Source organism: Aplysia californica, unplaced genomic scaffold, assembly GCF_000002075.1.
Source record: "Aplysia californica isolate F4 #8 unplaced genomic scaffold, AplCal3.0 scaffold00326, whole genome shotgun sequence".
NCBI classification, from domain to species: Eukaryota; Metazoa; Mollusca; class Gastropoda; order Aplysiida; family Aplysiidae; genus Aplysia; species Aplysia californica.
Genome location: NW_004797596.1, coordinates 181500 through 195141, shown reverse-complemented (window position 1 = coordinate 195141; position 13642 = coordinate 181500). Strand labels below are relative to the sequence as shown.

General features: G+C 38.8%; 1 protein-coding gene across 1 annotated transcript in view; it reads left to right on the top strand.

The window, feature by feature from the left end:
- The window catches only part of LOC101860423 (nuclear transcription factor Y subunit gamma), a 16620-nt gene extending 5273 nt beyond the window's left edge, over positions 1 to 11347 (top strand). The window contains exons 5-11 of the mRNA XM_005102458.3: positions 1679 to 1774; positions 2659 to 2802; positions 3327 to 3447; positions 3876 to 3910; positions 7030 to 7332; positions 8878 to 9003; positions 10766 to 11347. Coding sequence (XP_005102515.1) covers positions 1679 to 1774; positions 2659 to 2802; positions 3327 to 3447; positions 3876 to 3910; positions 7030 to 7332; positions 8878 to 9003; positions 10766 to 10858 — 918 coding nt within the window. The 3' untranslated portion in view covers positions 10859 to 11347. The remainder of the gene's footprint in view (positions 1 to 1678; positions 1775 to 2658; positions 2803 to 3326; positions 3448 to 3875; positions 3911 to 7029; positions 7333 to 8877; positions 9004 to 10765) is intronic.
- Positions 11348 to 13642: the final 2295 nt, after the last annotated feature.

The window sequence follows — 13642 nt, the reverse complement described above, 5'->3', positions numbered from 1 at the left end:
AAACCTGTCAATTCTTTGCCATATCGACAGACCGAAGGGCTAGAACCCAAATGGCCGCTGGATCGGAAAAGTAAAGTAAAAGTAAAGTAAGTACTGCAGGCAAAGTGACTGCAAAGTGTTAAAAAACAATCTCGCCCAAAAGTTGTTCTAGAATGTTTTAATTTAGTACAGACTAGGTCAAATTAATATATTCAAAAGAAATTTGTTTGACATAAAGTTAAAATCTGTAAAAAGAAAACTTATTTTCGAAAATGGAAATGGGTTTCGCTTTTAGTATTGACTTGCTAGTTCAGCTGGCTTTTACGGCATCACTCGCTTGTTTTATAGTCCAAACAAAAAATGTGCCAGCCTCAGCAAATTCATCCTATCTATAATCAAACTGTATTTGCTGCGATCATTCATTTCTACTCAATTTGGTGTTTATTTTATGCTAATAGGGGTTGTAGGAAAGTTTGTAATGATGAACACTTGGATGACAAAATTGTCTGCCATACACTAAGAGTTAAAGAAATAACGCACATTAACGCATAATGCACCAATTTAAAACCATGAAAGGATTGATTTAATTTCTTATTTCTTCTACAGTTTAAAGAATTCGCATTTTTTGTGGGATTCCTAGAACCAGTGCTCTGCATATTATATCCTCCTTTGACAGATATGTTTTTAGTCATTCGAAGTGTTCAGTGGTGACCAAATGCAAGGACCCACCAAACCATGAGTGCTTGAAGCCTCTTAGTATGGGTGACTTCTGGAGATAGTAGGGTGCCGGGGTGGGTGGGGTGGGGTGCCCAATAGACAGCATTTTTGGAGGTCACATATTTTGAAAGGTGAAAATGGGCTTTGCCACTGATCCTGATTTCACTGAGGAAATGTTAACGTTTTTTCAAATCTATTTAGGGACACAGCTTGCTATCTTCTGGTCTATCTCAGCCTTGTAATTTGAAAATGGCTCAGTTATATGTTAAGGTCTGCTTTGAGAATGTTGAATGTTAAAGTATAGGAATCTCTGTTCACCTGTAAGACTGCTTAAGCTTGCGTAGTGGAAGCACTACCTAATACGAACTGGTGCCTCGAGCAAAAAAAAAAGGAGACAAGGATGAAAATGGGCTGTTGTTTTTTATGCGCTGTGTAGAAGAAAATGGTTCTGTGGAATTATCTGAAGTATTGGCCAAATTCCCTTCGAATTCCAAAGTTTGAAGCCCGAAGCTTCAGTGTGAAGGAAAATATTTACAATAAAAGTAATATTTTTTTTTATCACCCTTTACTTTCTAATTCTTATGAGAAGTCAGTGAACCGTTGCAGTATTCCTTGCTCCTTTCAGATTTTTCAATGTTGTCGTTGACCTTTTTACAAGCTAGTTTTGTTCCTAGTGTTCAAGCTTCCTGAAAAACCAATCTCAATTGTTCCCTATGCTTTGAAGTAAGTGTGTTCTTTTTAATTCACAGTAAAAAAAATTTTATTAAAGGGTTAAAGAAATGTGAAATGGATGCGGATGGAGAACGCTGCGACACAGATTGGGTTTCTACAAGAATTCCCAGCCATGGTAAAACCAGATAAAAGTTGTTGCCAAGACAGAAATCACTAATCATGTTGCGATTTGATATTTGACAGTGCCAAATTAACCTTAAGAGATTTTTTATTTAAAAACCCCCCTTTTTTTTTTACCTCTTTTCCTCAGCGTAACGACATTGCCACAGCTATCTCTAAGTATGACCAGTTTGACTTTCTCATAGACATTGTGCCCAGGGAAGAACTCAAGCCTAGCAAAAGACAGGTGAGAAATATTTTACAGCTGTTTTTTTTAAACATGATCTTGATATGGCACTGGTACCTGTTGTGTAATGATGAGGCTATTTGCCGTTGCACAGATGAGAAGAGTTTGATTCCCAATTTATCGGTATCTCTTGTCTCCTGAGACGTTGTCCTTCTCAGCCCAGGTTGGCCCTTGCAAGCAGGGTAGAAACAGTTTCCTTATTTAATCTAAATTGTGTTGATAGGGGCATAAACACGTACATTAAATTTACAACTATGGCTTTGTTATTGCAGTCATTCATACTTTTACAGCTACTTGCTCTACTATGAATTTACTGTTAATAAGGCAAAGCAGATTTTGTAGATCAGAGTAACAATAAGTTGTTGTTTTTTTGGTAAGTATTTTGCAGTGCTCGCAACTGCCTAAGGTCATATGAGCGCGCCAGACACATTAAACATTTTCAGTTATTAAGGAATTTTGAATTTTGCCTGGGTGGCGGCCAAAGCCTACTCTTGTAGATTTTGGATTGCCAAGGGATCTTTAAAGTGTGCTATTTGCACTCGGGACCTCAGTGATTTTTCGCCCTCATGAGATGTTGGATCTTTCCTACCATAAGATCGGGGTTGTGGCTGAAAGACAGTAGTAAGAAGGAGCAGTAGAAAAGCTGCAGAAAGAGTCAGGACCCCAGAGGAGGGGGGCAAAGGAGGTGAAGGGGTGGGAGCAGAAAGTGGAGACGAAAGCAGACGACAGAAAATTGTTAGATCGCAGAAAGGAGGTGAAAGGAGAAATTTTTTTTAGAGAAGATAATAGGTCTTATTATGGCACTGGTGTAAGCATGGTCGGAATTTTAAAGTGTTGCAGCAACTGTTGCACGTTACCATTTTGATTGTTTCTTCTGGATATAGGATGACCTCACAAGAACAGGGAACTCCTTACCAGAACAGATCCAGTACTATCTACAGCTAGCACAGCAGCAGTCCCAGCAGAGTCAGCAGCAACAGCAAACACAGCCACAGCAACAGCAGCCAGCCCAACAGGCACAAACACAGGTAAAACGTCTGTGTTGTTCAAGATCTCTTTAAAAAAAATTATTTACTGTCCTTGTTATGGCACTCAACACCCTCATCGAATTAATGCAAAAATTTAACCGAGAACTGTTAGTGCTAGTCAATAGGGCTTGACTTACTATAATTATTAACCCATAAAATGCGGCTTCCATTGCATATAAAGGGTCGGCTGTTGTTTTGCAGTTATGGGTATCAGGTCTTGAATCCCCAACAGGATCATTTTCCTATTTTAAAAAAGAAAAAAGATTTACTCCGTAATGATAAAAAATTTTTAATGGCTGCCAAAACTTGGCAATATGTTTGTCCCCTTTGTTCACTTAGTTGATTAACTTTTTAAGTAACAACAGATGAAGGAAGGTAACTGCGATTGACCAAGACATTCGTTTGTTTAAGGGGGAAAGTTTCATGCTCAAAAAACCCTGGCTGTGATGTTGAGGTCTCATCTGATGATGACAGTGAGGCTGCTGATCCAGAATCTACTGAACTTGATGTTTTCTTTTATTTAGCAGGCAACACAAGTCACTCAGGCTACCCCAGTCTTACATCAGATCCAACCACAGACCGCAGTTCAGCAGCAGGCGACCACAGTAGCGACAGCCCAACAAACAGCTAGTGTGCAGTTGCCAGGTAGGCTGTTTTGCAACTCACTGAGACTGCTTTGGCATGGTTATAATAAAGTTCTTTTGAAAAAATCATCCAATATAAAGAAGAATGCTCTTATATGTAAGAAAAAAAGTGGCTTCTGTTCCAAACACCATTAAGTGGACTGCATAATATGGTGAACATTTCTCTTTACTCCTGGGTTTTCTTTTGTTTTGGTTTATTTATCTTTCAGGTAGTTGGTACTTTTATGTTATTATTCACTTCTGACATTGCAAAATATTGAAATTGAATATTCTGTGGCACGAGACTTAACTTGAAGCTTTTGTGGAACTGGTATATTGTGCAAACAGCAACAAATGCACATGTTAATTTGTTTGTCGAAATTCAGGTATCTATATACATGTATGTTTGAATTTTTTTTTGATCACCCTTTTTTTGTTTCTGTATTTCAGGTGGTCAGATTATACAACAGCCTTTCCAAATCCAGGTATGCTCTCTTTCGTGTACACATACAGATCTGAAAACATTGACTTCAGTTCATGAGGGCTGAATGAAAGAAAAAGGAAGCAAATGAACTGGAAAGGTCAAAGTGAGCTCAGTGGGAATAGTTTTCTTTGGAACAGTTTAAATTGGATTTAAATCACTGGAGACTGGGCCTTTTTTGGGTCTACATGCGCTGGAGACTGGCATTTTTGTCTTTTTTTCAATATTTCAAACAACACCCTTCCCAAAGACATACGACCACCATTTTTACACACATAACAGATTTAAACATGCCCAATAGGACACAGAAAACAGAAAGGCAATATCTTCTGTAGTTTTTTAGAAATTATTTTTTGAAAATGTGCTTAAGCAAATTGCTCGCCAACATTTTTTGGCGTAATGTCTTCTTTAAAAAAAAAACCCAACAAAACACACCCAAAAAAAATCAACCTTCTGTGTGTCTTCTGATGTGTTTTGTGTTTCAAAATGAATAAAAAGTCCAAACTCATGAATAGACAGGTAATCGATATGGTAATCCTAAATGTATTAGCTGTCCACTTCAGTGTGAAAAAAATAACAGGGCTTCAGACAAAGCAGAATTTTGCATTTGAAAGCCTAGTCTAGATCTAGAACATTCTCTATCAGAATCAGTGCTTTGATTCTCATTTACATTGAAATCAGGATCCCCATGGTCTAAAATATCATAATGAGAATTTTCTAAAAGTCGTCGAACACTTGAAAAAATGTTTGCTTTTCTTGCTGCCAAGTGGGTGTTTGGCGGGTGTTCTGGTGTAGTTTGCTCCTTCTTTCCTATCAAACAACTCTCATCCTGATTTCCAATTTGTGTTTGTTACTCTCTTGTCACACCTAATCTTCAGCACTTTTGACCTTATTGTGTTGCAAGTGCTGTAAAACTCTTACTAAAACTAAACGTGCTGCCATCGTACTGACAAAGTGTTTCAAGAACAAGCACCAGTCAAAGAAACGAAAGTAGGGCCTCAGTGTGACTGACTGCCCTTCCAGCTTGACTACTCAAAAAGTTTCCAGCCAACAAAGGTCGGCTGCACTGTAAGAGACGGTTCACGCAGCATTTGCGCACATACTTTAATGAGGCCATGCTGGGTCTCTGGGAAATATTGGTGCTCGCAAATTGTACGTGAAATGTCTTCAGTGAGTTAACAGGATATGAGAATCTGAAATCACAGAGACTTGGGAATGTAGGGAAGTCAATAAGTTAAGCCTGGGAAAATCTTTTGTCATTTTGAGAGCGAGTTGTGCGAACTTTCTGTTGTGATGGAAATGGAAGTATTGATATTGAGTCGAGTCTTTCGATCAGAAAAATGAAAATTTACTTTCCATTTCGTTACCATTCAGAATTCTCAGATGACAGTCTGATTATAGTAATTATTTAATATTGTTATAAATGCTTTTGATTTAACTGTGTGTGAGTATGAAATCTGTTCTTGACCGGTTGTTATCAGGGTCGGCACAGTCCATTCACATTTGTGTCTGATGTAGTAGTCTATGCATCAAAGCAAAGGGTGATGAAGCGCAAGACTTTGGGAGGAATCAAAACAAGGTGATGGAAAAATTTGAGATACAGTACATTCACGAGGCCTGGCTGTCTACATGTCATCCTCCAGTATCATGTCATGTGGTGGACTCCGCTTATACTGACAACTGTTGATTCATAAACAGTGCAAAAGTGAAGGAAAAATAGAATCCCAGATTTTAAAAAAAGTTTGGGTTTTTTTGGTAGTAAATCTTTCAATTAGCCAAAGTGTCCCTATTTCTACATTGAAAAAGAATTTCGAAGGTTATGTCATCTAAATCTTCACTAGCAACCCTCAAATAACGCAAATCTTCAAGTCTAATGCGCTTCAATGGCAAAAACAGAAGAAAGAAGTTTCATAGGTTTTATATTTTACATAGCTGCCACTTTCCCGCTAAATAGCGGAAACTCCGCTCATCTAGCTTTCCCCGCTACTTTCCTCCTTCCTCCACTGGACTGCTCTCGGTTGCAAATTGCGATACTTTTTTACACGCGGAAAACACCGAACCGGGAGAGAGATGAAAACGCAGCTTGCGCATGTCCGTGCGCCCGTAGCATTCTACTTTCGTTCTTCTAGGCCTAGCGCAAGTTTCACTTGTTTTATTGTGGAGCAACAAAGTGTCGATCGGGCATCGGGACGTTAGCACGCCGAGTTGTCATTGAAAACGGCGTAAATTCGAGAGAAATTGATGCAGAATGAAAAAATAAAATGAGCTCCGCTTGCTGCACTTTGCGATTGATGCGATAAAGAAATCGCGGCCCGCGGCACTCCTGTACAATTGCGGTCCCATTTGTTTACATGACGGCTATTGTGGCTGTTGAAGTGAATCTAGATCTAGATCTAGATAATCTATCTCTAGAGTCTAGATATAATCAAGATTTACACATATTTAAATATCTAGATTCTAGATCTAGATTAGATAGCCTAGGCTATAATTTTAATTCAGGTTAGATCTACACACTACAGAGGGACTATTAAGTTGAGTGCAAACGGGACCGCAATTGTACAACGGCAAAGGTGTTGCCTCCTTGATCCAATACTGCGCGCGCTCTACGTCGATGTACAAGTTTAAAGTGAAAGAAATCTTTTTATAAGACACCAGCTTGCAACAAACACTGGATTTTTAGTCACCAAGTCCAAACTGTGTCAAATTGACTCAAATGCTTGTTAGTCTACTTAGTGCCTTTGTTGGGTTTTTTTGTTGTTTTTTGTTGTTGTTTTTTTTTCAAATACATTTTAATTCAGTTGCCTATGGTTAACAAATATGACAGTTTTCCCTTCCAGAACCATAAGCTAGATTTTCCAGTATATATTGCCTCTGGATCTCACTGGTTTTACTCCGGCCTTCGGAGAGCGCACGTTCGCCTTCGCATGAATTTCCTCCTTTTTTGAAATTCCTGAGTGGCTGCTATGATTTTAGAAAGTCGTAGTTTTAGTGTTAGTTTTGTATGGGGTTTTACGGCGCTCGCAGCTGCATAAGGTCATATGAGCGCGCAGAAAGTCGTAACTTTATCTTGTCTCTGCCATACAATATGTGCTCACGAACATTTTACCTTTTCTGTTGTTTTAGCAGGGCTCTCAAGCTCAGGTGATTCAACTTCCTCAACAAGTGTCTCAACAAGTTGTGTCCCCAGTACAAAACACTGTTCTGCAACAGTTACAACAACAACAACAACAGCAGCAGCAACAACAACAACAACAGCAGCAGCAGCAGCAGCAACAGCAACAACAGCAGCAGCAGCAGCAGCAACAGTTACAAGCACAAGCACAGCCTCAGCAGCAACAACAACAACAGCAGCAGCAGCAGCCACAACAGTCTGCTCAGGTGTACCAGCAAGTGATAACAGCTTCAGGACAAGTTGAGACAATCCCGGTAAGTGAAAAATTAAACTTGGGAGAGAGGGTGTGTAGTTGTTGGAGGTTCCTGATTGATAACTGAGTGGGGTGTAGTTGTTGAAGTTCCTGATTGATAATTGAGGGGGGTGTAGTTATTGGAAGTTCCAGATTGATAATTGAGTGGGGTGTACGCTCGTAGATGTTGAAAGTTCCTGATTGATAGCTGAATGGGGTGTAGTTGTTGAAAGTTCCTGATTGATAGTTCAGTGGGGTGTAGTTATTGGAAGTTCCTGATTTATAGTTGAGTGGAGTGTAGTTGTTGGAAGTTCCTGATTGATAATTGAGTGCCTTTTGTTAATTTTTGTTTCGTCAAGAAAAACTGTTCGCCAGAGGTTGAAAGAGACAGATGAGGGTCATCATGGTTGAATGGGGCCCTTGTGAAATTATAGGAAATGGAAAAAGCAATATTTTTCCGACTGTTGGGTGATTTTTATCGATTTTTTTTTTAATCACAGAAATTGTCTCCATCCAATAAAGAACATATTTTAGGGTGAATTGCAATGCAAAATGTTGTATAAAGCTAAAAATATGGTATATATTGTACAGGGAGAACCAGTATTCGGCTTTAGAAGGCTGACATTTTGTTGCTAATTACACCAGTAACATCAGGTAACACCCGGCTTCTTTAATTGCACATATCTCAACTTCTATACAAGATGGTTCAAATGGATCAGTACTTTTTTCACCCAAGTTCAAGAAAAACGAATAAGCTTTAATTTAATAGCAATAATTCCATATATGTCCAAAAACTGATGAGCGCTTGATTCTACCACGCTGCCACACAAATAAGACTGGGGAAATGTCTTTTTCTAAAACACAGGTTGTTTTTTTTTATACTACTGGAGTCATCCAGCAATTCCTCTGAACACTTGTGTGACTTTTCACTTTTTGGTGTCAGTGGGCCAAGGATTTCCCCTTTTTGTGTTATCCTTTTTGAGTCACGGAGCCTATGGTGGTATGAAAGTTTAATGTTAGAGACAGAAAAAGGAGAATTACAAGATGACTTGTATTTTTATAGATCTTTCTTCACCTTTGTTAATGTTTTGCTCATTCTTACTGTTCCATGTATTCTTGTTTTTTTATACAGCAGTGTAGTTGGTGAGCTGGCAGGTGTCGTCTGGTCTTTTTACTTCTGATCTAGATTACTATTGTCCTTGTCTGCTCCTGGTTAAATGGTGATATTGTGGTACTGAGTCTTCATAAACCGTGAATTTTCTCAGCCACATTATTATGATATTTTGTTTGTGACAATATGTTCTCTTTGATTTAATGAGCAGTGGTTGGCGGGTGCTCTAATGTGATTTGCTCTTTCTTTCTGATGAAACATAATGTCCTTATCACTGCTCCTTTTTCTTTTCTTTGTTATTCATTAGGAACACCTGTGTTCTTCAACACTTAATATGACCTATTTGTCTTGCAAGTGCAGTAATACTTTTACTAAAACTAACGGAAAGGCTTAAAAAAGACTAAAAACAATGAATGACTCTTGCTTCACCATATCAATCTTTGTCTTCTGTTCCAGATCCAACTGACCCCACAACAGCTACAGACCATTCAGCTCCAGCTGCAGAACAAGATCGGTGGCCAGCAAATAGTGGTGCAGTCCCCTCAGCAGACAGACCAGACGGCACAGTTCACACAGGCTCAGGTCAGTACAGGTCTGCTGCTGATACAGTGGAGTCTACTTAACCCTATCCGTATGTCTTGGTGTCATTTTGTACCCCAGGGGTTGTATTCTTCACATTTTAGAATACCTCTAGTTATGGAGATCTCTTTAAAACTTTCAGTATTTCTCAAAAAATCATTTTGACAGACTGCTATGCAAAGTGTACGGATTGGATTAATGAGTAAATTTTCCTCTTTGGAAAGTGGTGGCACAGAGTTCCCCACGTTGTATGGACACTATAGTAAAACACAACGCACGGATAGGGTTACATTTTTTAACCCTGACCGCCTGAGGCTACCACGTCCCTCTGCCTGAGCGATACAGCCCAGTATTACTCTCACATTTATATCATCGTCAGAATCACATTCCATATCCCACTTAAGGTAGTCCTCATCATTACCAGCATCTAATTTACAAAGATCTTCAAAATTGTTCGCTTTTAAGGACAAACGGGCTAACCGAGAATTCGGGGGTTTCCAGAAATCTTGACCTACATCAAGAGTGGTTAATGCCCTACCTATAGGAGAAGTTTAGTGTCATTGGTGTGTATATTTGTTTGGTTATAGAGAAAACTCTCCTTGTCTTTTAAAGAAACTGAACAAGGGGCAAAAACTTTACCTTTGATTTTCTCAAAACAGCTTTTTTTGGGATAGCCCCCTTGCGCTTAAAAGTGACCAATTATCAATAACGTCATGTGTAGCAAACACTATTTCCTGTGCGCTGTTTGTCCCAGATGGTTCGGGTTGGGGATAGGGTCTCGCTTACTGCTGTGCTGGTGGCTAGGCATGCGGGCAGTTTTACGTGCCACTAGTGTACTGGTGGCTAGGGTTCAAAGGTTTAAACCAAAAGCTGCGGGAGCACCGGGTTTTCTTTGGTTTCGTCTGGTTTTCCGTTTAGAAAGGCTGCTTAAAAAGAAGAAAAAAAATGGGTTTTAAGAAATTTTCTATCGGTTTACTGCTGTTTTCGGGTTGACAGTGTTCGGTTGAAGTGGGCTTCACTGTATGTATTTTTTTTTTAAACAACCGCTGATGTTTAACTTTCAAACTGTTTCTGCTAATTGTGCCCCTTCCTTCTTGACGTGTGCTGGCCATAATTTCCAACATGTGGAGGAGGGGGTTAGGGGTGTTACAATAACCAAAGTAAAGATAACATTAAATCTGTGTACTTATTGACTTATGAGTAGGCATTGCTAAAATTGTAGATATTTATGTTCTGGTTCAGGCCTTTTTGGGCTTTAACAAATTTGAAGGCAGATTTTTTTCGTTGAACGTTGCCTCCACAATCATACTTTTTTCACTTTTACTTTACTGATCCACTGGCCATCTGAGTTTAACCCTTGTGCTTGCATTCCACAATCATCAAGAATCCATAGCAATCCTTGACAAAATAAATGAATCTATGCCTGGATCTTTATGGGGAATTATTGTAAATCAGAACACAAAATTATGCTAGAATCTTTCTGTCTGTTTTTATTTGGTTTGTCTCTCCTCTTCCCTCCCCCATTCCAGTATCATTGTTACTGTTTGTATAATAGTGTATATGTTTGTTTGTATCTTCTTTTGCAGTGACCATTATTCTGTTGGTTTGTTTCTATTTCACTTAAAGCAGAAAAAAAAAAATCTTCTATAGGCAGTCAACACATAGGCAGTGGCTCAAAACTGTCCCATGACTTTAGAGTAGCCTACCTGACAAAGAAGTCGCCATACAGTGACGAAATGTTAAAAACTTTGTTTTTTCATTGCAGCAAATGTACCAGCTACAGCAAGCGGCAGGCGGTCAACCACAGATCTTTATCCCATCTGGAGATGATCAGGCTGAGGGGACGGCAGACTCTTAGAAACAGAAACTGTTCCATTGACCTGACTGTGTAAGACCCTTGGAGGGAAGAATTTGGAATGGGGAGGTGGACTTCATTTTAACTTCTGTTGTTGTTAAACCGCGGGCTAAAGAGCTGTCGCTTTGAGGATGGCACATTTGTGCAACGATGGTGACCTACTCAAGTGCGCAGTGCAGTACTTTAAGTTGAGGACAATGGACACTTTGTGTGCTGTTCTATTTGAAGTTTAAATGTTGATTAAGTGCCTGGAGACACTTCGACATGCACTATACTGCACTGATAATGATGGACATGGAGAGCAGCAGTGCAGTTGTGGAGAAATCTTGCTTGTATAATTGAACAGATGTTTGAAGAATTTTTACTCTAAAGTTCACTATATAATGGCAAACATACTAGAATTGACAATATCTTCGACATTCATGCCAAAGACTTTATTTCTTTTAAAGTTTGTTTTAGTTTAGTGACAAATGTTTTGTTGTGTTTATAAAATTTCACAAAAAATTTACATCAAGATATTTTTTCATATATATATATATGATAGTTTTGATATAGATCTAGGTAATTGTGTGCCCATTCCATGAAAAATAAAACAGCAGAGACACATGAAACATGGGGTTGATGACCCTGCAGTAAAAACTTATAAATAGGGATTGAGCTGCACTTTTTTTTACAGTGGAAGGTTACCATTGTGGTTGGCATTTTGACTTAAACTGGTTTTAAGGCTGCTCAGTGGTGTGTGTTCCTGGTTTTTTTTGTCGAGCCATTGGCATAGATTGGAGGGTTATTGTTCATCCTACAGTACGTACACTCTTTTCTAAAGAGACTTCGTCAATTTTGAGTGGATTTTATTGAACACTTATTATCATAAAAAAATAACACAAATCCAAAGTATTGTTGTTTTCGTAATATAAAAAGTAGAAAAATAAGAGAAAAAATGCATAAAGCCACATGGATTGGGAATGCTCATTCAGCAAGTGGCTTTGTGGAGTCTTAAATTTGCTCATTTAAGTGCACGTTGAATACGGGATATTTTATTGATGGGTGAGTCGTGAGTCAGTTGAGTGCAAGTTTCTGTGTAATTATTTTTAGGACAAACACTTGATGTCTGTATTTTTAAAATGAGTCTGAGTGAAGAGTTGCAGCACTTTTGCAAGTGTCTGCTTAGCTGTTTATGGATATTGGGGACAGCAGTCATGTGCTTGTCCCATTGATGACAAGTGAATGATCGGTACTCACAACACTCCCAGTTTCAACTGCTTATCTAGGAGCTGTCCCATTTTCTAATTGGTTGCTTTTAAGCACAAGGGGGCTATCCCGAAAAATGCTGTTTTGAGAAAATCGAAGGTAAAGTTTTTGCCTCTTATTCAGTTTCTTTAAAAGACTGGGATAGTTTTCTCTATAACCAGACAAATATACACACCAACGAAATCAAACTTTTACATGTAGGGCAATGCCCACTTTTGGTATTGGTCAAGATTTCTGGAAATCCCCGAAATCTGGGTTAGCCCGCTTGTCCTTAAAAACGAACAATTCTTCTTCAGAAGTGTAATTTTACTGGATGGCAGGACTGTTCGAAATCTCCTCCCCCCCGCGCCCCCTATTAAAATAATTATTTGAGAGAAATACATACACTGTGCCCCACTGACCCACCTGTCTCTGTAACAGTGACTTTTGCCATGTCATTTTGGATTTTGATATACGCAGATGGGCCGTGTGCCCGACACATCTGGGAAAAGATGTATTACCAGTTGCTGCAAGCTGTTTTAGTTTGTTTAGTTTGAAGCAGAATTGTGCCTATTATTAATATCTCTGTTTATAGAGTCATACCGAGCATTGAAGATTTTAGTTTTCATCCAAGAGATTGCTGTCAGAATGTTTAGGGGTGTGCGATGTCTGAATTTGTTGTTGGTTAAGATGCCCTTGCCACCTAGTGAAAGACAGAGGATTCCAGTAGACCTCTGTGGAGAACTAGAGAATGGAAGGATGAAAAAAATATGTATCACAGAGCGCAGTGGAATCAGGCGCTCGTCAATTTTTGGGCATGTGGAATTGCTATCATCTTAAAGCTTTTATTCATTTATTTTGCCTTCAATGAAAAAAACCTACACCATTTATCTTGATTAGAAGTGGAAATATTTGCAACTGAAGGAGGTGGAGGTTGCCTTGGTTCGGAGGTTAAATTAGCAAGAAAATGGCCAGCAAAGTTTGATTATTTCCAAAGCTTCAGAGCTTGTGATAACTGTAAATGTACTTTTTTTTTTCAGCCTTTAATCAACGTTTTTAATTAAATCCACCCAGAAATGTGTTATCTAATGGACATAAAAGATGTTGAACACCAAAAAAAAAAATCAGATAATAATTGCCAAACTGGCGGTAAAATGGTACAACATCAGTTTCTTCAATTTCATTACTGGTATTTTGACGAGCGCCTGATTTCACCATGCTGCTTCACATATAAGAACACCTGCATTGCAAGAGTAGCAGCGTGGGACATAATTTGTTTCATTGCTACCGGCGATTTCTGACATACACTTTGTCCCAGTCAGCCGTATGTTCAATCATGAATAAAGTATACATTGCACAGACAATGGACATACACTTTGGCCCAGTCAGCCGTATGTTCAATCATAAATAACAATGTATACATTGCACAAACTGTGGTCATATTGTCTGATTTGATGGAACAGGGTTTACTACTTATTTCAGTCTCCTGTCACTGTCGGGCATACTTGGGTTGTGGTAAAACATTGACAATAAGCCAACGACACTTGGATATGATGATGT